Consider the following 25,909-nt stretch of genomic DNA (forward strand, 5'->3'; position numbering starts at 1 on the left):
CACAGCACATTATAATATTAGAGTTCTGGTCCCACCACTAACTGTGAAGAATAGCACTGGCCTTCCTAGAATTCTTTAGAGAGCAGTTCTTGGAGACCTCACACAAAAATAGTTATCTTTGGTGGTTTAGTTAGTTGTTTTTTTTTTTTTTTTAAAGGGCAATGTCCAAGTGAAGGAAGGAGAGTGGGGGTGGAGAGGATGGATTCAGGCTTGAATAGCTGTGAGAAGAATGCATTACCCGGTGAGCCCAGCTTTGGGCTTCCCCCACTAAGACCTAGGCAGTGAGATTCATATGCTGATGTTGTCATAGCTAATACCAGCTCAGTGCTTTAGCAAATTTCAGGTTTTCTTATAATTCCTCCCAGTGTCTGTAACAGCCCCCAAAGCTTCTACTGCTGAAACACACTGGGGAATTTTGTTTCTTCTTGGTAGTGACTGTTGAATAAAATGAAAGTTGAGGAAAATGCCTCAAGAAAGCTGTGTCATACAGGGTGATTGCCTTTAGAGGGTAAATCTTTGCTACACTGTTTATGTGACAGCTTTAAATTGTTATGATTTAATACTTCATACCTGTTGTTTTGTATCTGCAGAGTTAAAATAGGCACTTGAAAACAATTAAAACATTTCTTTTGACCAGTAATCCGGGCCAGCAAACTGGGTTATAATAGCTGTTGAATCTGTGTTCCCATGTAAACTGTACACCAGTTGCCAGTCAGTCCTTGCCAATTAGTGCTCATGTTGCTAGGTCACCATGGTCAATTCAAAGCCGCATCAATAGAACTTGAAAAGGTTTCCTCCCGATCAGACCTTCTGACATATTGAGCAGAATAATGGATGGGAAAAAACAGCCAAGTCCCCTACCCTAGATTCAAAATACCCAGCAGTAAGAATTCACTTGCAGCGTGCAATTAACTAGAAAGAATGGACTCCAGGAACGAGCTGGACGTTTTTAAAAGTAAAGCCTCCTTCTCTTGTCTCGTGCATGTTTACTCTTTGGGTAGCATCTTAAAATGTAGCCAACGTGGTGATCTTGGGTCCAGAACTTGAGTGACTAAAAAGGAAACTTTACAATTGAAGATGAACAAAAATTTTTTTTTTCAACAAATTTTTTTTTAAAGTCAGATCTTTCTGATTCAACTTGAGTTTTAAACAAATGCTGATATATCATTAAATATGTTACACTACACTTGCTGTGAGGGACCTAGAGGCTACTCTGATCCTATATATCCCTTATGACAAATCCAGGCACATTGAGTTGTCCCAAAATTTGAAAATGATACCTGCAAGATTTTGACCTTTAATGTAAATGTGATGCTTTTCCACAGAGGTGTTGGGGCCGAACCTCTGCTACCATGGAACCGGATGCTCCAAACCCAAAATGCAGCCTTCCAGCCAAACCAGTACCAGATGCTAGCTGGGCCGGGCGGGTATCCACCCAGACGTGACGATCGTGGAGGGAGACAGGTGATGGATGTGGTGTGGGCTTTGGGTTGGAAAGCTTACTGCTCACTTTGTACTAACCGTACGTCTTGAGACTCAATGGTTGTTTTAAAACATCTCTGTGAGTACTGTTAAGAGTAGCTCGGTTGCCCTTGGATCTGTCATTAAAAATGTTTATGGGGTGAGTGCCTCATTAAATAGGTTGTACTTTGAAGATGCTGAAGAATTTTCAGACCAAAAGCCTCTTTAATCACAGCAGTCCAATGTTTAGCACAAATATGGTCTAGCACCAAAACATTGTTTTGCCTTATGATGTTGCTTTTTGTTTTATTAGAAACTAGATCTCTCAAAATGAATGGTAATTTTCTAGAAGCTGAAAGTAATCTCTCATCTTTTCAGCTGTTACCTTTATTCTGCTTAGGAGTTTTGTGTCTTGATTTATCTGTTGTATCTTCATAGGATGAAATCACTCCTAATTTCCCACTTTTTTTTTTTTAAACTAAATTTAAATCAGCTATATATTGAATGAGTATAGTAATTCCTAGACAAATTCATTAAGAGGAAGCTTTATTTTTTTCTCTTTATAACATCCAGTTGTAGCAACATTTAAGCCTGAGGTCTGTTTGCCTCAGTCTGTCCCTCAGCCATTTGACACCCTGGCCAGTATTTACATTCTCTTTAATCCAGTGCTTGCCAGAGAGCAGGGTCTGAAAGCAGTGATTCAGAGTGTGTAGTGTTCGTGGAGCTGGCACCTGCGGTGATGTGAAGTGGGTTTTAAATTGCTCACCTTGTGTTACCTCCGCCTTTTGCAGTGCTTCGAATGTTAATTTTCTAACTCAGTTTCTTGCCGTTTGTCCCTTTGTTCTGACAACTGAGAAGAATCTCCTGCCAGCTAAGAAAAATCTTTTCTTCACACTTTTTTTGATGTACTCTTAAAAATCTCAGTTCACTTTACAAGAAAAGAACCATCTTAGTTGTCCTTTGAGAGAATTTTGTTAACAGTTCTTTAGACGTATAATATTACTTTGCATACATACTATCTGCCCAGAATCTCTACAGATGATATCAGCAGGTTCTCTAGATTGAGACTTTATGTTGCTAGAGTCAAGGTGACACCAGGCAACCTAAACAGTGAATATTATTGAAAGGAAGGTGTACCTGCAACTAAGTAGCTCTGGAGAAAGTTGAGTCCACTCCCCTCATTTTCCAAGTCAGGAGTTGAAACCTCACATCTCCTGCTGTTGAGCAGCAGAGCTAGGGGCACCTGTTAACTTCTGACCCCAGTTCAGTGGCTCTCCTGCCTCCTTTAGGGGAGACCCGCTCTTTAGAGGAGCTTTCTGCTGTTTCGGGAGGTATAATTGTTATTCACTCAGGAGATCTAAGTCGTTTAGCACATTATAATTCTTTAGGACCTTTTGGAAATACATTTCTTTTTCAGCCTTTTTTCTGCAGAGATTTCTTTTTTAATTAGAATTTTGAAGCACTATTAAATTGTAGAAGTCCACTGTTAAAACCAGTAAAATTATGCTTTCAGTATATTTTTAGTGGAGAACTAGGAAAGTGCTCTGAGTGACAGTATGGGGAAAGGGGTCCATTTCAGAATCCTCCCTAGAAACTAGAAGTTGTGAGGCAGACACATCACGTTTATCTTTAGGTTGTAACGAAATGGTGTTTGGAAGCATACTCGGAAATGTTATGAAAGTTCCCAGTAATTGATTATGTAATAACCTAATGTGGTCCACTATTATTTATAGCTAAACAAACAAAAACACCTAAAATTAATAGTTCATTAGGCTTCAGCAGAGCAGCAAGCTCCTGCCTTGGTTAAGCAAAATGACTTTCCTAGTCTAATATATCTGAGGGTAATGTGGGCATCTTCCCATAGTGTGGCCTGAAATACCATGGGGGCTGGGGGAGGGGCTGGTGGTAGGCGAGACTGACAAGTGTTTTACACAAGACACTTAACTGTCCTTCATTTGTGTACATTATAAGCAGTTTCTTAGGCGCTTGTTAAGGCTGATTTGGTTAGTTGTCAGTGATAGCATTTATGCTAATTTCCACTCGCGTGCAGCTTGGAAAAGGCTGAAAACCAAACACATGTATTTATGGAGACTATCATGTGATATACCTATAAGAAATATTCCCTTTTTGGTGTGTTTTTCCATTGAAAAGTAAGGTTAATTTCTTTGCAGGAGTGTTAATCCACAAAGTAAACTTTTGCTTTTTTTTTTTTTTCTTCTTCTCTTCAGGGATATCCCAGAGAAGGAAGGAAATACCCTTTGCCACCACCCTCAGGAAGATACAGTTGGAATTAGGCTTTTGTAAAGCTTTCCCAGATCCTTTCATCATTCTACAGTTTTATGCTATTTGTGGAAAGATTTCTTTCTCAAGTAGTAGTTTTTAATAAAACTACAGTACTTTGTGTATTTCTTTTAACTGTATATTTCTACTGATTCGATCTCACTGTTTTATGTTGCTTTCCAAAGATGTGTGTTGCATAATACAGTGGATCTGAATTTATTATTGCTTGTAAAACACATTTGATGGAATAGGAATACTGGTTTTTCATTATGGTTAAAAAGCAAACCAGCTGTGGATTTCAAAACACAGTGTATTCTAGATCATCTAAGATCCATGCTGATTTTTAATGCACAAGAATTAGGTATGAACTCTTGAGCTGGAACCCTCAGCTAACTAGAGTGTATATTGTTCAGTATTTCTTTGGGAACATTTCATTGATGTACTTGTCATATGGAAATTTCTGGACTTTAGTAAAAAACAATGCAAAACTTAGAACTCTGGTCTCTCTTGTTGTTTTTCTTTTACAGTATTTAAACTTTGAAAATCTTGGCCAACTGTGGGGTTTTTTTTATCAGTATATCAGAATTTTCTACAATTAGATGTCCAAAAAAAAAAAAAAATCAATGAAGAAGTAGATTTTAAGAGGATATGGTCAGAAAGACAACCCAACTGACTCGTGTGTGCCTTTCCACTACTAATTTGGCAAATTATAAAATCTTTGTGAGATTATCGACATTTTACAAATTTCAGGCATATTTATGCTGCAGTTTTAAAGATTTGTGAAAAATCTTTGAGAATTCTCAAAGTTTGAGAAAAATCTTTGAGAAAAGTTCAGGGGGGTGGTGATGCATGAGACATGAAGAAGACTGTGGTATAAATAAACTTCCAGTTACAAAATAAATGAGTCATAGGATGAAATTTACAGCATGGAGAATATAATCAATAATACTGTTTCTGTATGGTGACAGATGGTAACTAGATTTATTGTGGTGATCATTTTGTAATGTATAGAAATTTGGAATCAGTCTGTGCTCCTGGAACTAATGTTGTAGGTCAGTTATACTTTAAAGTAGTTGGAAAAAAAACACACACACACACACAATGGAAGAGCAGAAAGAAAGAAGAAAACTTGAAAAGTTTTGGACTTCCTTAGTGGTCCAGTGATTAAGTATCTGCCAGCCAATGCAAGTCCCAGTCTGAGAAGATTCCACATGGCACGGGGTGACTAAGCCCCAGCACTGCAACTACTGAAGCCCACTTGCCCTAGAGCCTGTGCTCAACAAGGAAAACCCGCACACCACAACTGGCGACACCCAGAGTGCAGCAACGAAGACCCAGCACAGCCAGAAATGGATAAATAAAGGATTTAAAATAGAAAACCTGAAAAGTTTAATTGCTAGGTAAATTGTGTATGCTCCTTGGTATATTTTTGCATTATTTCACAACAGATTCCAATTTGTACTCATTTTTTCCTTGCTACTAAGTACACTAATTCCTTAAATTTATGTTTGCAGGTCATACACAAGCACTTCCATGTTTTTCATTTTCCCCAACAAATTTAGACACACATATGAAGACTTGTCCACTTTTCCATTCTAGCCTCAGATTGTAAAATGTTTCTGTCTTTCTGACTTTCAACATTTTTGCTTTAATATTCAACAAAGGCAACTTGTTAATCTTAAATCTATTCAGGAAAAATCCCATCTTAACCTTGGATAGGAAGGTATTTTGAAGCTATTGAGTTCATTGCTGATGATGGGTGAATAAAGCAGCATTCTTTTTTGTTGAGATGAAGAGTCTCTGAATTAACCGTTATATATTACCATCACAATACAGTGAAGGAATAATGCTGTTTAGCTTCTGAATATGGAAAATGTGTAACACCTGAATCAAGTATTGCATATCCCAAAGGAGCCCATGCACATGTCTTGGGGTATACGGCTTCATAAGTACCCTAGCGCCATGCTTCTACAGGACCTAGATTTTCTCAGATCTTTAATTTTGGTCTAGCTTTTTAAGTTTTCATGAGCATATCTGAAATAATTGTTTTTGACTTGGTTTTTTGCACCATTGCACGTAACTGGTCAAAACACGTTAAGTTTGAAAATGTTTTTAAGTGTTTTGAAGACATCTAAGCAAAAGCCTGATGAAAAGTTAAGCCCCGAGCTTTCCTCTAGCAGGTGGTGAGCCCTGGCTTCCTTCTCTCTCCTCACTCTGACATCTCTTTCCAACTTATCCCCACGTTTGAATCTTCCAGAAAAAGTCCCCGTTATTTCAACAAAGGTTTTTTAGAACTTTCAATGGTGCGTTTAAAGCTATAACTAGCCCCCTCCACACTCAGGAATAAATAAAGCCAACGGGTCGGTTTTGTGTAATTAACTGTACTCTATCTTACTATGCTTGAGTAGGGCCAAGTTTTTCAAGGTCTCATGTTGAAGGTTTTTAAGCATTTAAGAACCTGGGAACAGCCCGACTTTACGCGTCGCTGAGAGCCGGTGGTGAGCGTCTGTCTTCAGGGTGAGTTCGAGGGCAGCACACGGTCATCCGTCCATCCCGGAGCGCTGTCCGGCCGCGCGGCGTCGGGGAAGCCCTTGGGGGGGTGACCTGCAGGCTGACCCCGAGCCAGGGCCGGGCGGGCGGCTCAGGGGGGCGCGCGTCGGCGGCATCATCACCCCGGTTCCCTGGGTCGCGCGCCGCAGCTTCGCCGCCGGCCAGCGTCGTCTCGGCTTCCCGCACGGATGCGATCGTCGGCCCTGGAAGGAGACAACGGAAAGGGTCTTCTCCGAGGCAGCTGTTTTTTCAGTTCTAAGCCTGAGGGTAAGTGAATTTCTCTTGACTTGGAAATCAGAATGTAGTCGTTCTCCGACGTAACCTGGAAGCCGGGTTAGCAGGCGGCGCGGTCCCGGGCGTGGCCTGCATCCGGCTTGTCCGGCCCCGCGGCTGCCTGGAGTAGACCCGCTAGCCTCCGGCCCGCGAACGCCAAAACTAATCAACTAGCAAGTGGCCCATTTTCGGCGGATTTCTTCTCCACTCAGGATGAGGTGAACGTCTGCATTGCTAGTTACCTGATACCGCATATATGGCACGAGGGCCAGAGGTAACAGGCTTTAATTAGTGTGTGGGAAATGGGAATGGAACCACTTACTACCGCAAAACAGTTTGCACAACTTAAACTTAGGCAACATTTGTGATTAAACTTTTATTAGAAATCACCTAAGCAACTACTGAAAGAGGTTACATGGAAATTTAGAAACTGAAACAAAAGGCACTTCATGCCAACATTCTAAAGCAAAAACAAAAGAAACCAATACACCTCTCAGAAGCTTCCAAACCTCCGTGCTAAAAAAATAATGACATAAAAGTGATCCTAAAATCACAAAGTGATCTAAATACTTACTGGAGAGAGCGACTCCTGACTTCAAATCTTCTTTGAATCTTCTCCAGATGCTCACCAATTTTCACTAGCAGCAAAAGTCTACTTATTTAATTCATTTTTAAAAATATGTATCTTAGTGCCCTGTCTCATTGGATTTGAGCATGGCAAGTAGCAGTATTTTTAAAAACTGCACTTGAGTAATTAACATACAGTTTTATCCACATATTAAGTTAACGTTAAATAGCTGTATGGTATCATTCATAGTCTCAACTACATCTGAAACTTTTATCATCACTACACTGTGCATTATCTTATGCACAAATTCTTATCTAAAAATCTAGTCATGGGTATTTATGTGATTATGGTTCACAAATTTAAAAGTCTTTCTAAAAGTCATCATTAAGAAATGCAGTTAACAAAGCAAGTCTTTGGAAGGTGCTTGCATTTAGCGAACAGGATTGTGTCTCTGATATGCTTTAAATTGAAAGTAAACAGTCCATAGCAGAATGGAGTTTGGACACAACATCTGTGTTGATAAAAGTCTGATTGACTTACTTGTTCTGACTGTTAGGTTTTAGTTCTAAGCAAAGCCTCAAACAGAAGACAACTGGGTTACACCCCCTCTTCCATGTACAAAACTCCCTTCCTGTATCTTTCAACATTGGGTGCTCGTGTGCACACACTCATACACACACACACACACCCCACTTCAATTTAAATATCAACACAGATTTCAGAAAAGTACCTGCAATCTCCGCCGTTCCTCTCTGCCACTTGGATTCTGGATTTTGGTTTCTGTGCCTCAATTGGGAAAAAATAGGTTAGAGTGCTGTAAAACCCCAAAAACCTTTAGGAAACTGTGACATCCCCAGTTAGCATTTCTCAAACCGAGTTTTGCTGTGGCTTCTGCTAAACTTTGAAGGGGCTTTGTTCCCACTTAGACTCTGCGCCAGCCTCCCTCTTGGTTGTGAAGACACTTATCCTCCTCTTCAGTTAATGAGTTTCACCTAGTCTGGCCGTTTGTGTTTTTATAAAAGATCTGCAAAGCACTAATTGCAAGAGAAGGGGAAAAAGCTTTTGTTTCGCATTAATCAGAATGTGGAATTCTACAGTATAAACATTTTCTATTTTAATGTTTCAAAAACAAACCTTATCCTAATTTCTGGGTGTGCACACACAAACTCAGTACATTTCTGGGTGTAGAATGTGAAGCTCTCTGCAGCAATTATCTCTGGCTTGAGTCCCTTACTATTTAAAGGAACTCTGAAAGGAGAAAGATGCCTGTACCAAATACACTTTCAGAAAATATTGTATAAAGAAGGCTGTTTCTTCTTAATGGTCTTTTTGATTGATAGTTCAGTTAGTCTAAGGGAATTTTTGTTCCAAAAATTATCAAGGGAAAAACTGTGCATGAAGATTTATTTTCTTTAAATATGTTACTCGGAACCCTTAGTCCATAAGCTACTGTTTTTGTTAAGTATTGGGCTGTAAAAAAAAAAAAAAAAAATTTACAAACCATGTGAACTTTTATAACATGTTTTCTAGAAGTAGAATTTCAGAATTTGAAGTAATATAAAGAAGCATTTTAAAATCTGTCACATTAGTAATAGTTATGCTAGCCTGGCTAGCTTTTGAAAATCAATTTTATTAGCATGCAAAAACTCAAGCTGGGAGAATTTTCTGAAAGTGTACTGCATCATTTTCATATTTTTTTCTGCTCAAATTTTATGTAAAATGTGTTAAAAATCCGTTATCATTTTACAAAATGCATTCACAGCCCCTTGATAAAGATTGAGTCACTTGCTTCTTTAGTGTTTTTTTTTCTCTTTGTGAAAGGAACTGGAGGTTTTAATTATTATTACTGTTTACTGTAGAAAATACATTTAGAGAAAGTGCAACTTTTAAAAACACTTTGCACAGTTCAGAAAAATACCCAAGCAATGAAATGAAATACAATGTTTCATTTCAAACTATAATTCTAAAATTTCAAATGTAGAAGAGGTTTAGGGTCTCTGGGAAATGTTTTGGTCATTTGTAAAACATGCATTATCCATGTTATGTCTTTAATTTTTCTTCATTTTATGAACTCACTTTCTCCAGTCTTCTTTTAGCATTTTTAATCTACTACCAATTCTTTAAATCATGAATAAACTGAGCTGTGTTGTCACATCATGCCAACTAGTGTTAAAAAAAAAAAAAAGCCTATACAACTTAGTGAAAAAGAAATGATCATTTGAAATTTACCAAAAAAAAGTACTTAAATTCTTTTAAGTTATATTTAAATATCCCTTTGAAACATAGGAAATATAAATCAGCATATTAAAGAGTAAATACATTATTTGTACAAGAAAACACCAACAAAATCGGTGTGTAACCCCTATTAACTTCTAAATATGAGAAAATAATAAATATTTTACTGATTCTTTAAACACTGATTTCCATTCAATAAGTCACCTTATTTTCTTCCTTCTTGACATGCTTGAAAAATAGATTAATTGATGCCTGTTTTAGCAATTTTGCTTGCTTGTTCTACTGTTTTATCAAGGTACTTTAATTCAGATAATCAAATACCTTAGAAAGAGTAAATAACATGTCTGTAGAATAGGGTATAATTTATTTTGTCCGTTGATTTTGGGAGACCAGTTTCCATATAAAAAGTAGCTTACAATCCTTTCTTTTGATGAGCTGCATCTTAGGAGGAAAAGCCTCTTTTAGGATAAAATACAAACACTCATTGCCAAATCATGATCGAAACATTTAAAAAACAGCATTAAGTTTAAAAAGCTATATCAATTCGTATAAGCAATATTTTGATTACGTTTATTCCATTTCTCTAAATGGCACTAACTCCTCTGCAGTAATGTTGCTATGTGCATGATCCACCTTGAGCTACAATTCACTTTCCATCAAACATTAATGAAATTGCACTTAAGCGGGGGCGGGGGGAGCGGTGGGGGGGAGTCGAAAATTAATCTCCCAAGGTAAGTTCCACTTCAAGAAGAAAACCTTGTTAAAGCTGGGTTGATGTTTAGAGCTACAACCACCACCTAAGTCTCCAACGTTTAAAACTCCGAGAGCTTTGGTTAGGAACGTGGTGGTGGATGTGGACTCGGCCGGCTTTTTACACAATTTAGGAACCTCCGAAAGGAGGAAATCACCTCAAAGCTTCCTGGCCGGCGCGCTCTCAGGGTTCGATCCCGGGGCTTGTCGCGTCCCCACCCGCAGCGGAGGCCCGGCGCCCGCCCCTCTCCGCGATCCGTCCGTCCGTCCGCTCGCGAGCGGCAGCCCCGCCGTCGGCGCGCGCAGACCCTCGGGCGGCGGCGGGACCCCCGGCCAGCCGCGCCGTCACCACGTCCGGCCGTAGAGTAGGTTGGCGCCCAGCGCGCCGCCGCCGTAGTCCCCCGCCGCCGCCGCGTCCAGCCCCGCCAGGCCTGCCCCCGCGCCGTGCAGCGCGGGCGGGCTGGGCGAGAGCTCCTCCAGCTCCGGCGTCGGCGCGGGCGGCTGCGGGCCGGCCTGGGGCGTCGGCGTGGCCGCGCCGTTCTGGCAGGGCTTGCCGTCCTTGACCAGCACAGGCACGGCCACGCGGCGCGGCGACGGCGGCGGCGGCGGCGGCGGCGGGCCCAGGCCGGCCTCCTGCTGCAGCTGCTGCGCCGCCTTGTCCTTGGCCTGGCGCTTCATCTTGTAGCGGTGGTTCTGGAACCAGATCTTCACCTGCGTGGGCGTCAGGTGGATCATGCTGGCCAGGTGCTCGCGCTCGGGCGCCGACAGGTACTTCTGCTGCTTGAAGCGCCGCTCCAGCTCGTACACTTGAGCCTGCGAGAACAGCACGCGGCGCTTCCTCCGCGGCGCCGCTGCAGCGTGCAGGGGCGCCAGCGACTTGGCCGCGTCCGCGATGCCCGTCAGCGACCCCATGCCGGCCACGTTCACGCCCGCCGACGGCCCCATGAACCTGGAGACTGGGGAGGGGCCCAAGGGGAAGACCGGTCAGCCGCCGCCACCCCGCTCTCTTCACACCGCGGCGGCCGCGACGCCGGCGGGGCCAGGTGGGTCCCAGGGTCCAAGGACGTTCCGCGCGCTCAAGGTCTCAGGACGCCCCGCGCTCAGGGTCCCAGGATCCCAGGACGCCCCGCGCGCTCAGGGTCTCAGGGTCCAAGGTCGTTCCGCGCTCAGGGTCCCAGGGTCCAAGGACGTTCCGCGCGCTCAGGGTCTCAGGGTCCCAGGGTCCAAGGACGTTCCGCGCGCTCAGGGTCTCAGGGTCCCAGGATCCCAGGGCGCCCCGCGCGCTTAGGGCCCCAGGGTGTGCGCTCAGGGTCCCAGGATCCCAGGACGCACCGCGCGCTCGGGGTCCCAGGGTCCCAGGGCGCCCCGCGCGCTCAGTGTCTCGGGGTCCCCCAAGCGCTCCCTGGGCCCCGGGCTGCGGCGGGGAACGCCCGCGCCGTCCGCAGCCCTCCGTCCCGCGCTCCTCGCCCCGCTCACTTGACGAGTAGCGCGGGTCCGGGTTGGCGCCGTACCAGCCGGTGGCCGCGGCGGCCGCGCCGCCCCGCACGCCGTCTGTATAGGCGGGCAGCTCGCCCACGTTGCCCAGGCCGCCGTTGCAGTAGCCGCCCACGGCACCGTGCGGGAACTGCGAGACGCCGGGCGGCATGTGGTAGGTGGCGGCTGCCGCCGCTGCAGCCGCCGCCGCTGCCGCCGCCGCCGCGTTGTGCCCCGCCATGGCGTGCGGGGGCTGCATGCCCGCCGCAGCCGCTTGCGAGGAGGGCCCGGGCGGCGGCGCGCGGTAGGCGGCCCCCAGGGGTGTCCCCAGGCCGGGCGGCGTGCCGTCCATGGCGCCGCCAAACTTCTTGTAGGTCTCCTCGATGGGGCTCAGGATGTCGGACACGGAGAAGGGCGTCGTGTGCTTGGGGCTCAACGACATGGCTCGGCGGGCGGCCAGGTAGGGGGGCCCGGGGCGCGCGCGGGTCGCCGCCACCTCGGCCGCGGCGGCTGCGCCTGTGACCAGGAGTCGGCGGCGCGGCGAGCCCCCCGAGCTGCGGGATCTGGGGTTTATTTTAGTCCAGCTCCGGGTTTACGACAGACTCGGGGGGCGGAGCAACATCCCAAACGAGCAAACAATGGTCCTTGACATCTTTTTTCTCTCGCCAACACCCCCACCCCACCCCCATTCCCCATAGAGGAGGCAAAAAAGGTAAAGGGGGCAGTTGGATGTTTCTTGAAAGGATCACCCGCTTCGCTTTCTCCATCCTTCCTGCTTCCACCCAGACTTCCTGTCACCCTAGCCCTGAGTATCAGAAACAGAAACTCAGGCTGGCGTCGAGGCTGGATGTGAAGGACTCCACGCCTCTGCCCGTCAGACCCCAGTTTCCTAAAGTGACTTAGTAGCAAAGTCTAGGGTGTTCGGAGATGGGGGGGGGGGGGGGGAGCGGTGGACAGAATGGTGCTAAGTTGAGAGCGGATGGCGGTTTCGCTTGGTCCTCTGCAGCTATCAGCCTCTCACTTGCTCCATCATCTAAAGTGTTAAAAAAAAAAAAAAAAAGCTCTTGGGTCCCACCGTAAGAGCGCATAAAGAGATGAGGTACAATGACCATCCTCTCCCTTTGTAGGGTTTCTAATTTATGCGTCTTTAGACTCTCAAGCATCATTTTGTGGGCAACCAACCGGGCACTTTCAAATTAGCTCAAAGTATCCAAATCCAGAGAAGAGAAAACACACAGAGACACAAACACACGGATGCTAATTTGTAAGTATTCTGTTTCTGCTCTGTGGGGATAGAGGTTAGATAAGGGAAAGAGGTTAGGTTTTCCTGTGTTCTGATGTTTCCTGTTCAGCTCGCACCTGTAAAGTTCTGTACAGGTTTCTTTCCCTTTTGTTTTCCGCCTGCACCCCGCCTTCCCCCGAGTGAAAATATCCAACTTGGGGTTTACTGGCCTATCACTACAGTAATAAAAGGAAAGAAAACACCCCAAAAGTCCAAAATTTCTAGCTGTTCGAAATGGGTCTTTTTATTGTTCAAAAAATATAATCTACTTAAAAATGTGAAATGGGTATAGACATCAGGTGAAAATGGTACTTTCCCTTCAAAGATACGCAACTGTAGATAAATGATTTTTAAAAAAACTTTGTCATCCTTTGATTTGTAAATTTACCTGCATAGCATAGAAGAACTTAGACATTGTGAACTTTCCTATGAATGCTGAACATGACAAAGAATATGAGAAAAGAAGTCTGTGAAGCATATTGACTAAAATTTGAAAACAGTCCTTCACTTAAAACAGCCAGGGAAACGAAGATGCAGTTTTTAAGGTTTCCTGGAGACTGGGGTAGGAGAAAGAAAAACAGGGAGAGTGCTTTCTTAAGCAAGATTTTATTGTTTAAAACAGAGGAATAGGATGTAAGAAAGCAATTCCAGTTTAACCTATTAGAACATAAAATCTAATAGTACACATCTTGAAGGTAAGAACAGTTACCTATTCCTTTTCTTGTTTGGTTTCTGTACTTTGATCGGAATGTTTTCCATGGTTTTGCTTTTATTGTTTTAATCATTGTTTTGTTCATTTCAGTGAGTTTTGCAAAGAATCTAGGGGTGGGGGGATGGGGCAAAAGGGACCCACATTTACCTATGGGAAGAAAGTATCAACCAGGCAAGTGTGTAGAGTATTAGTATTTTAAAACAATGAAAGAACAAAAGACAAGGTACCGTGATTATTTGCAGATGTCAGTTATTTACTTAGCAATAATAGTATTGCTACAATTTTAACACCATGCCACTTTTACAGGTCTTTCCTGAACTTGAAACATTTGGGTTAGGTCTTCATCCTTACCTGTGGTTGAATTGCCTACTTAATTTTTTTTTTAATTAATGAATTACACAGAAGCATTTATGTATGTATTTAAGTAGTTGCTGGAATCTTGAAAACTGCACTTTGGTTTTTAAGTTTTGGTTTAATTCAAAATGTATTGTTTACTTGATCCACTTAAATAAAAAATAGTAGACAGGCTTTCATTTCAAACTTTCCTCAAAGATAACAGTGTAAGTAAAAATAGTTGTTTTAACATCCATGGACAGAAAAAGTCATTTGTGAACCATTATGTTTTACTTTTAAAGTTCAAACATGTTTCAAAAATGAAACCTATTATCATAATCTTTGTATTGATTAGTTATCCAAGCTACAAAAGTGCTTATCACTAGTTGTTTCCAGACAGTTATTATTTGCTCTGTTTTCAGGCTGTGCATTTCATCTCATGTAATATTTTTATAAGCTTTACAATTCACTTGAGTGGTTGAACTACAAGTTGTTGCTTATTTTGTTTTTCAACTGTAGTGGTTCCTGCTAAAAGTCTGATGACATCTGGAAAGCTCACACCTTTGAATAAAGAAAGCACCTTATGTCTGAAGGCTCTCTACCGACTGTCACTTTCTGACTGCTTGGGAACTTGATACCCTAATTAGTACTCCTTTACTAGAGGTAAACAGTTATGAAAAATATCCACAATCTTCAACAGTTCTTCCTCTCAGTTGTTTGGGTCTCATTTCAGAAATTGCATATCTTCGTGCTGAAAACACTGGATGTGTGCAGATGATTCTGAAAACATGTATTCTGGAGGATGTGTATATACAGATGCAAATTAGAATAATCCAATTGATACTCCATTAAAGGTTTTTATCAAATTCATTTCATCATATTATTGTCTGTCTAAATTATGTATGGAAGTTAATACTCAGTAGATTGTTAAATACTGTTGACCAAACTGGATTTCACAGGAAATATATTTCTGAGAAATGCTTTCCTGTTGGTTCTTTTCTTTTCTTAAAAACAATGCTGGCACTCAGCAAAAAAAAAAAAAAAGAAAAAGAAAAAAAAATACTACCAAAGAGAACACGGTGAAAAGAGATGGTCCTGCCTTCCCATCCTCCAGCCTTCCTCTTTCCCCGCTCAGAGGCACGGTTACCTGATTCTTCTGGGTGAGTCTGTACATCTTGAAACATGCTGCCTTTTTACACACAGGAGGTGGCATGTGGTTTGATACCTTGGTTTTTTCACAGCTTAGGTTTTTGTACGTTTGTATACCACACCACTGAAAACGTAATAATTGGACTGTGGCAGACATAGAAAAATTACGTAAACAAAAAGATTCAATAGAATCTCTTGGCTTTCTGACAAAAATGTGGTATTCATTGAAAATTTCTCATGTATTAGTTAACCTTAGGGTCAAAATGAGTTGGCAAAACAGTCCTGAGGTAGGAGCCTTACCCAAATAGAGGATTTGCTGTTGTCAAACAGAAGCTCAGAGAAAGAGGCCTGTGAGCCCTTGCAAAACCAGTCAGTTTCTTAAAGGGCAATGTTGTTTTTCTAGGGCAACAAGTAGATTTCTAGTGTGTCCTGAATTTACTTATAAAGGAAAATAATGTTTGAAAATACAACTTTCTGCTTGACATTCAAGGTCCATGCCTTTTAGAAATGAGACACTTGCTACATCTGTGATTAGTTTAAAATAGTTGTTAATAACATCCTTACTCTTTGGAAGTGCCTTTAAAATATTGTCTTTGCAGTAGGGAAGGAACAAAAAGAGTATGTCAGGATACTAATATTTTGTAACAAAATTGAGATTATAAAGAGGAAACAAAATTGCTGTATATATGAAACACAGAGTTTTAAAAAATTGAAAATGTTTATGAATTTCACCAATTTCTGAAATTTGGTCTCCTTTTATTCCTCCTAAAAGACTCTTTGTTTTAAATGTTCATTTCAATTGTTATGAGTCTCTTGTGTTAATTTTACCCTTTGTTATTAACAGAATGACTGTTATTTCTACCCCACCCCCAACCCTCGTGCTTCCCGACCAGGGTTCCTTCTCTTAACCCTCAGTTCTGCTCTCCCTGATGCCCTGAAATGCAGCTAGGGCCCAGGGCTGAGATTCTCCTTGGGAGGATAAAAGGAAGAAGTTAGAGAACTTGAACCACCCTCCCCCCACCTCATTCTTTCATAATTTCTTCACAAATGCAAATTTCTTACAGTTTAACTCCTCTGTTTAAAAAATTTTGAGTCACTGTTTCCTGATCATCAGATTTTTAGATTGGAAATATTCTTCTGATCAATGAGTATATTTTAAATTGAAGTGGTTATTAGTACAATGTGAGAAAGAATAGTAGGTGTTAAAGATATGATTGTTGTTGGAATCCTAATAATGAGATCAATTAAATGATTCCTAAAAAAAAAAAACACAAAAACGAAGTCTTGCCTTCTAGTGTCGAATTGTAATACTAACTTTTACAGTCTCGGTAGAAAATAAGGTTATGCTACATCAGAGGTGTAAAAATATTGGTCAGTTTTCAAAAGTATGAAAATTGACAACTAGGGCACAACTCTCCTACCCTAGGATTACAAACTTTGGCTAGAAATTTAAATTTTTCTGTGTTTTAAAAATTATTTTTAGAGTAAGTATTAAATATATGATATGGGAAACAAGGGCAGGCAATATGGAATTATACTCTTTATTGAGGCAACAAGTTTACTTGTATATTTTGCTTACACAGAATGTTTAAACTTTAAAATAGCATTTCTATTGAACATTATCTGACATTTTTACATGTCTTGGAATGTAATTGAATTGTTCTTTTATAGGAAGAAAGAATTCTTTGAATTTTAAGCAAAATTGTATTTCTATTTATTATTTTGTGTGAGAAGCTAGTCTAAGTTTGCACTATATCGCTACACATAACCTGAGTGATTACATACAACTTTTTAAAAAATACAATTTTATAACTTTTATTCTCATGTGCACTCAATTTTTCCAAATCTAAGAGGTTCATTGAATTTACTGTAAAGTCTCTTTCTGTCCTACAAGTCCCATTAAAGATGTATCTTCTTATGTTTACAAATTAATTTGTGATTATCAAGGAACTTATCTATTTTTCCACCAGAGTCAGGTACTGAGGTTATTTGTTATTGTCTCTTACTTGAAAAAGAAACTTCAGTTTGGGGAATTTTGATAAACTGTTTGTTGCATTTATTAACAAAGTTTTACTATGTATATTTTTTGGACATGAATTGAATTTGAGCAACCTCTGGTAGATAGTGAAGGACAGGGAAGCCTGGCATGCTGCAGTTCATGGGGTTGTAAAGAGTCGGACAGGATTGTGCGACTAAACAAGAAGAAGATGTATATTTTAGAAGAAACAACTATGACAATAATATAAGTAGAAAATGTTGCCCAATTTTGTTGTGTTTGTTCTGTGTACTATAAATGTTGTGGAGGTCTCTGCATTCTAGGTTGAGAATTGTGCTTGATGCAATAGGCTGGTGTTCATGTCATAAATCAAAATCAGTTTTGGTACTTTTTAAGCAGTTTAGTTTCTGGTTCAATAATTTACAAAGCTTGATATGAAATACTTTTTATTAATGTGCTTTATATAGACACTGAGTGGTGTGATGAGAACTAATTGATAAAAGTTGCTTGTAAGGTTTTCTTAAAAAAAAATCTAGTGAAATGAATCTTAAAATTATAATAAACCTGTCAGATGAACTTGATAATTACTAAATATTGACTCAAAATACCCAGTTTGTAAAGTAAACTAACAATGAGGTGACTCTTCAGTAAAACTAGTGTTTATTAAGTATTTGAAAATTAAGTCCTAAATTTGATCTTGTAACTGTGTAGGGAATTACAGGGGTAATACTGGAAACAAGTATCACCAGACAAGAGCTATTGGAATTTGGCCAAAAACGCCACATAAGAATTACTAGAGAAAATCAATACAGCTTGAATGAAAGCAACGTTGGTATACAACAAGTCTTTATAAATAAATAATTCTCTCACATGAGAAATAAGTAAAATTTGGAGTAAATCATCTCTTCCAAAATAAAAAGTTTATGTGTACATGCAAAATAGTTTAAAAAGCTAATAAAACTATCTTAACTATAGGAAAATGGCAAATTTTAGTGAGTGAGAGATTTTTTTTAAATTACAAAGTAAAAGAAATTTAAAATAGAATTTTTAATTGTTTAAAGTTCACTTTTTAATGGGATAAATAAATGTTGACCTGTGAAGGGTAGTTTATGCTTGAATGTTGTGCATAAGTCATTCTAGGAGTTAGATGATGGAATGCGTGGTAATTGTTTTGTTTTGTGTTTTATGTACTTACCATTATAAACATATAAAATACTCTCAAAGATCTGAAAGAGAACTATTTCACATATGAAGTTTTAGTTTTCTGTAAATAGTCTGGTATATATGAAGATTTCTTCTGGAGTTAATTCTCTTAAATGCAGTGTTTCTTTAGAATAATCTGTGGTAGTGCATATATGATTGAGCTGTCACTATGAACATAATTGATGACAGTCTGCCTGCTGCAGCTCTTATGAACAATTTGCAGAGATTAAAAGGGTGATGGAAATGGTGCTTTAGGAATTGCTTTCTAAAGACACTAGAGGATCGAAAAGAAACCTGGGGTTTCCAGTGCCCTCTGAAATCATTTTCACATAAAACCCAGGTTTAGTAGGTACAAGTGTTGTTTAAGTGCTAAGCTCTTGAAAAAAAATATTTATGTGGCGTAAAGAGATGATTTGGTCATGGATCTAAATGATCAAATCAGAGTGTCTGTTCTATACCTGTTTCAAAAGAACAAATGGAGAATCTTTTACCTATTTAGTATTCCATATGTACTTGCATTTAAGTACATAGGCAATAAATGAATATAGATAAATACTCATGAAAGTAAGAAGCTAAGATGTGGCTAAAAGAAGCATCAACTCTATGGGTCATAAAGCCTCCTGAGTTCCTATCGTCGAACCTCAGTCTTGGTTGTAAGCTTCCTAGTGGTCAGCTGAAAAGCCAGTTAAACTTTTTTTTTGGGGGGGGGGGGGAAGCAACTCCCCTCCTCTGATTCCTCAGGAAAAGAAGGACTTCCTAACAGTGTGCTCTGAAAGAAATTCCTCATGGGGGCTTCACATAGGAAACACTGAATATAAAATTAATAATAGTTCTCTAGCAGACGGAGTTATTTCCTGAAGTTAGCTTGTTATAGTGGCCATTCCTCAACAATTTGAGACCTCAACACCAGCTCAACTAAGGTAACTCCAAGATGTGGGATCAAAGTAAGCAGCCTGGTCCAGATATGTAGCCTTCTGATGGCCAAGGAATGAACTCCACACCTTTTAAAGAAGACTTCATAAAAACCAAAACATTGTTATGCTTTTGCTATTACAAAGTTCTAATACTGAGGCTATGACCCTCTAACTTGCAGGTATCAGTACAGTTCAATACTTTGATGCCAAATTGTAAGTTTTGCTTCCTCCCTTAAAGACCTCTAAATATGAGAAAGTATTATATTAATGATATTATCATACTGTGTCTCTCCAGAACAAAAACATCTATAATGAACATACACAGTTATTATCCAAGAATTTATCAAGTGATTATCAAGAGTGCCCAGAGTGCTTTAGAAAATTGGAAAGGGAACCTGTCGTATCAGAGAGAGGAAACTTATTTTTGTCATCCTTATCCTGATCTTGAAATGGTTCAGTTCAGTTCAGTCGCCCAGTCGTGTCTGACTCTTTGTGACCCCATGAACCACAAATGCCAGGCTTCCCTGTCTTATCACCAGCTCCTGGAGTCTACCCGAACTCATGTCCACTGAGTCACTAATGCTATCCAACCATCTCATCCTCTGTCATCCCCTTCTCCTTCTGCCTTCAATCTTCCCCAACATCAGGGTCTTTTCAAATGAATCAGCTCTTCGCATCAGGTGGCCAAAACATTGGAGTTTCAGCTTTAACATCAGTCCTTCCAATGAACACCCTGGACTGATCTCCTTTAGGATGGACTGGTTGGGTCTCCTTGCAGTCCAAGGGACTCTCAACAGTCTTCTCCAACACCACAGTTCAAAACCATCAATGCTTTGGCGCTCAGCTTTCTTCACAGTCCAACTCTCACATCCATACATGACTACTGGAAAAATCATAATCTTGACCAGACGGACCTTTGTTGGCAAAGTAATGTCTCTGCTTTTTAATATGCTGTCTAGTTTGGTCATAACTTTCCTTCCAAGGAGCAAGCGTCTTTTAATTTCATGGCTGCAATCACCATCTGCAGTGATTTGGAGCTCAAAAAAATAAAGTCAGCCACTGTTTCCACTGTTTCCCCATCTATTTGCCATGAACTGATGGGACCAGATGCCATGATCTTAGTTTTCTGAATGCTGAGCTTTAAGCCAACTTTTTCACTCTCCTCTTTCACTTTCAAAAAGAGCCTCTTTAGTTCTTCTTCACTTTCTGCCATAAGGGTGGTGTCATCTGCATATCTGAGGTTATTGATATTTCTCCTGGCAGTCTTGATTCCAGCTTGTGTTTCCCTCAGCCCAGCGTTTCTCATGATGTACTCAGCATATAAGTTAAATAAGCAGGGTGACAAATATACAGCTTTGACATACTCCTTTCCTGTTTGGAACCAGTCTGTTGTTCCATGTCCAGTGCTAACTGTTGCTTCCTGACCTGCATACAGATTTCTCAAGAGGCAGGTCAGGTGGTCTGGTATTCCCATCTCTTTCAGAATTTTCCACAGTTTATTGTGATCTACACAATCAAAGGCTTTGGCATAATCAATAAAGCAGAAATATATGTTTTTCAGGAACTCTCTTGCTTTTTCGATATCCAGCGAATGTTAACAATTTGATCTCTGGTTCCTCTGCCTTTTCTAAAACCAGCTTGAACATCTGGAAGTTCTTGGTTCACGTATTGCTGAAGCCTGGCTTGGAGAATTTTGAGCATTACTTTACTAGCGTGTGAGATGAGTGCAATTGTGAGGTAGTTTGAGCATTCTTTGGCATTGCCTTTCTTTGGGATTGGAATGAAAACTGACCTTTTCCCGTCCTGTGGCACTTTTAAATTATATGTACATATATCCGTATTACTTTATGTATCATTTTGTTTTATATATGTATGAACATATGCTTGTGTATACATACATGTGTATACACACATGTATACATGCCAGGTTCTGAACAATTGACTTACTACTGAACTCTTTAGAACATATCCTACTAGTTGCTGGTGGATTCTTTACCAACTGAGCTATCAGGGAAGCCTTGTAAGGTGGAGATAAGGCTAAAATCCTAAAACCCACTAACAATCATCTTACTAACGTGCTTTATACATGCATGAACTCCAGGTGCTTATCTCATTTGGTAGTTAAAGTAGAAGGGAGCTTAAAATGTGATCAACATTGACAGTGATTCAAGTGAAAAAAATACTTTTTTTCTTCCAGCTGTATAGAGATATAATTGGCACACAACACTGTATAAGTTTAAGGTATACAAGAAAGTGAAGTAGCTCAGTCGTGTCCGACTCTTTGCGACCCTGTGGACTGTAGCCTACCAGGCTCCTCCCTCCATGGGATTCTCCAGGCAGGAATACTGGACTGGGTTGCCATTTCCTTCTCCAGGGGACCTGCCCAACCCAGGGATTGCAGGCAGACGCTTTAACCTCTGAGCCACCAGGCCAAAGCACAAATCCAGTCTCTTTTTCTGAGTTTGTTTTTGAAGTATAATTTACCTACATCACTATGTTAGTTCCTGTTACATGACATAGTGATTTGATATTTTTTTACATTTCAAGCTGATTAGTAAGTCTAGCTTTGATATATTATTTAATACACACAAAGACATTACACAGTTATTGACTATATTCTCCACATTGTACATTTCATGTTCATGACTCACTCATTTTGCAGTTGGAAGTTTATACCTCTTAGTCTCCCTCACCTATTTATTTTCCTGCCATTACTCCGCTTAACTCTGGGAAACATCTGTTTGTTCTCTGTTTATATATTTGGTTGTACTGATTGTTTTTTTTTTTAGATTCCACGTATAAATGAATAAATGTAAATGCTCATACAATACTTGTCTTTTTCTGACTTATTTCACTTAGCATATTACCCTCTAGTATGAACAAACCTAGTGGAGGTGACAATTCCAGCTGAACTATTTAAAATCCTGAATGATGATGCTGTTAAAGTGCTGCACTCAGTATGTCAACAAATTTGAAAAGCTCAGCAGTGGTCACAGGACTGGAAAAAGTCAGTTTTCATTCCAATCCCAAAAGAGGGCAATGCCAAAGAATGTTCAAACTACCATATAATTGTGCTCATTTCACATATTAGCAAGGTTATGCTCAAAATCCTCAAGCTAGGCTTCAGCAGTACATGAACGGAGAACTTCCAGATATACCAGCTGCATTTTAAAGAGGCAGAGGAACCAGAAACCAAATTGCCAGCATTCTTTGGATCATAGAGAAAGTAAGGGAGTTCCAGAAAAACTTCTGCGTCATTGACTATGCTAAAGCCTTTGACTATGTGGATCACAATAAACCGTTGGAAATTCTTAAAAGAGATGGGAATACCAGACCACCTTACCTGTCTCCTGAGAAACCTGTATACAGGTCAAGAAGCAACAATTAGAACTGGACATGGAACAATGGACTGGTTCCAAATTGCGAAAGGAATATGACAAGGCTATGTATTGTTACTCTGCTTATTTAGTATTATTACTATATGTAGAGAAGATCATGCGAAATGCTGGGGTGGATGAAACACAAGCTGGAGTCAAGATTGCCGGGAGAAACATCAACAACCTCAGATATGCAGATGATGTGACTGTACTGGTGGAAAGTGAAGCAGAACTAAAGAGCTTCTTGATGAGGATGAAAGAGGAGCGTGAAAAAGCTGCCTTGAAACTCAAAATTATATAAAGTTTAAATTTCAGTGTCTATAAATAAAATTTTATTGAACAGAGCCACACACCTTTATCAGTGGCAGAGTTGAGTACAGTAGTTGCAACAGAGACCATATGGCCTATGAGTCTAAAATATTTACTTGCTGGTGCTTTTACAGAAAATGTTGGTCAACCTCAGCCGAGGTGAAAGTGAAAGTCATTTTTCCAAATACGCAGTCCCACAACTATCTCCAGAAGTAATCACTATGGAGGGTTTTCTGGGTATGTTTTTCTAGCTGTGTATGAATACACATATATTCTCTAGTTCTATTTCTTTATGTATCTATAACTTATGCATTCACACTTAAGAAATGTAATGGCATCATTACATATACTGATCTCTTCACTTAACTGTATTTTATATCAGCTTGCAAATCAGTCCTTTCACACACGTTCCTCGTCAGTACAAATATGTGCTTTAATGGCAGTGTGAGTAGACGTTCTCTTTCTAATTATTAATATTCCATGAGAGTTTTACTGTATTTTATTTCATGGGGCCCATGTTAATGAGTATACTTTCTTCCTCTTCTCTCTGTCCCTCCCTCTCCCCTTTCACCTGTCTCTTTCTATCACAAACAGTGCTGTGGTGAATACGTGCAGATCTGTGTGTACTGGTACAAATAATTCCTCAGGATGGATTTCCAGATGTAAAATTGGATCGAAGGATAAGTTTATTATACATTTTGGGAGAAGTTGCCAAATTACCCTCCCCAGAAACCTGTATCAGTTTACATGTCAGCGATGTGTGATGTAACCTTTTGTCGCTTTGTCTCTCACCAACACTGGATAATTATTTAAAAGTGTGTTTTTTAATCTGTCTAGTTCAGTTTTACATACATAGCTTAGTATTTCCTTAATAGTCTTCTATTTCCTAAGTTACTATTGCTCATTTAAAAAACCAAAATAAGGAAAGAAAATTAACCAAGGCATATATAAAGTGCAAAGGGAAAGTCATTTGAAATAACATCCAGAAATAACCACTCTTAAGTAAATATTCAAGCTAGAAGTTTTAGCTTAGGATTCTGATATATTCGTATTTTCATTCCTGTTAGTTTTCTATGAGAGGAATATGGCATAGTAAAAAGCAGTCATGCTTTAGAATTAGACTTCAGTTGATTCCAACTCTCTTGAACTGCAAAATTTGATGGCAAATTTTACTAAAACTTTCTGAACTCAGTTCTCCCAGCTGTAAAAATGTGAAGGTTAGCTTAAATAGGTTTAAATAGTAGATGAAATCACTGATCATAGCTGTTGCCTAGAATATTTGCTTTATTTCTTGCTTCCTTTATTTTACTCTCACTCACTGCTTTCTTTCTGAGAACAACAGAAAGACATATTTCCTAAAATACCATGTAGTATTGCAGAGGTTGGCAATCCACAATATGTCAAAGGAGTTAGATGAGAAGTAATATTGGTATAATAACAGATACAGGCTTGTGGAGAGATTTATGCCTTTAAGGGCTGAGTATTCTCACCATCTCCTGACATCTCTCCTTCAGTTCTTCTCTTGTCCCATGACATTCTACAGCCAAAATGTTGAATAACATTATCCCCACCCCTTTAGAGAAAGCATGACTCTTCAGGCATAAAGAAAGTACTTAAATTTTATTTTTTATTGAAGTATTGTTCATTTACAATGTTATGTTCGTTTCAGAAGTTAAAGTAATTCAGTCATACAGACATAGGTGCGTTTTTTCAGGCTCTTTTCCCTTATAGGCTATTATGAAATATTTATATAGTTTCCTGTGCTATAGAGTAGGTCCTTGTTGGTTATCTGTGTTATGTATAGTAATGTATACATGTTAATCCCAAACTCCTAATTTATCCCTCCCCCACCTTTCCCCTTTAGTAACAAGTTTATTTTCTAGGTCTGTGTCTATTTCTGTTCTGTATATAAATTCATTTGTATAATTTTTTAAAAGATTCTGCATACAGGTGATACCATATGGTATTTCTTGTTCTCTGGCTTACTTCAGTTAGCTTGATACCCTCTAGGTCCATCCATGTTGCTGCAAATAGCATTATTTCATTCTTTTTTATGGATGAGTATGGTTTTAGAAAAGGCAGGGGAACCAGAGATCAAATTGCCAACATCTGCTGGATCATGGAAAAAGCAAGAGAGTTCCAGAAAAACATCTGCTTTATTGACTATGCCAAAGCTTTTGTGTGGATCACAATAAACTGTGGAAAATTCTGAAAGAGATGGGGATACCAGACTACCTGACCCGCCTCTTGAGGAACCTGTATGCAGGTCAGGAAGCAACAGTTAGCACTGGACATGGAACAACAGACTGGTTCCAAACAGGAAAAGGAGTACGTCAAGGCTGTATATTTGTCACCCTGCTTATTTAACTTATATGCAGAGTACATCATGAGAAACGCTGGGCTGGAGGAAGCACAAGCTGGAATCAAGATTGCCGGGAAAAATATCAATAACCTCAGATATGCAGATGACAACCACCCTTATGGCAGAAAGTGAAGAAGAACTAAAGAGCCCCTTGATGAAAGTGAAAGAGGAGAGTGAAAAAGTTGGCTTAAAGCTCAGCATTCAGAAAACTAAGATCATGGCATCTGGTCCCATCACTTCATGGCAAATAGATGGGGAAACAGTGGAAACAGTGGCTGACTTAATTTTTTTAAGCTTCAAATCACTGCAGATGGTGATTGCAGCCATGAAATTAAAAGACACTTACTCCTTGAAAGGAAAATTATGACCAAACTAGACAGCATATTAAAAACCAGAGATATTACTTTGCCAACAAAGGTCTGTTTGGTCAAGGCTATGGTTTTTCCAGTGGTCATGTATGGATGTGAGAGTTGGACTGTGAAGAAAGCTGAGTGCTGAAGCATTGATGGTTTTGAACTGTGGTGTTGGAGAAGACTATTGAGAGTCCCTTGGACTGCAAGGAGATCCAACCAGTCCATCCTAAAAGAGATCAGTCCTGGGTGTTCATTGGAAGGACTGATGCTAAAGCTGAAACTCCAATTCTTTGGCCACCTGATGCGAAGAGCTGACTCATTGGAAAAGA

General features: G+C 40.2%; 2 protein-coding genes across 5 annotated transcripts in view; one reads left to right on the forward strand and one right to left on the reverse strand.

The window, feature by feature from the left end:
• The window catches only part of XRN2 (5'-3' exoribonuclease 2), a 63,603-nt gene extending 59,367 nt beyond the window's left edge, over positions 1-4,236 (forward strand). For all 4 annotated transcript variants that reach the window (XM_065921333.1, XM_065921335.1, XM_065921336.1 and 1 more), the window contains 2 exons: positions 1,326-1,464; positions 3,690-4,236. In XM_065921333.1, the coding sequence (XP_065777405.1) occupies positions 1,326-1,464; positions 3,690-3,755 (205 nt within the window). In that variant the 3' untranslated portion in view covers positions 3,756-4,236. The remainder of the gene's footprint in view (positions 1-1,325; positions 1,465-3,689) is intronic.
• A 6,226-nt stretch (positions 4,237-10,462) lies between these two features.
• On the reverse strand, positions 10,463-12,032 carry NKX2-4 (NK2 homeobox 4). Its single transcript, XM_065919593.1, has 2 exons — positions 11,594-12,032; positions 10,463-11,073 (listed from the first exon to the last, which is right to left on the reverse strand). Exons 1-2 carry the CDS (start codon positions 12,030-12,032, stop codon positions 10,463-10,465), a joined length of 1,050 nt encoding a protein of 349 aa, XP_065775665.1.
• Between the last annotated feature and the right edge of the window lie 13,877 nt (positions 12,033-25,909).

Source organism: Muntiacus reevesi, chromosome 2, assembly GCF_963930625.1.
Source record: "Muntiacus reevesi chromosome 2, mMunRee1.1, whole genome shotgun sequence".
NCBI lineage: Eukaryota > Metazoa > Chordata > Mammalia > Artiodactyla > Cervidae > Muntiacus > Muntiacus reevesi.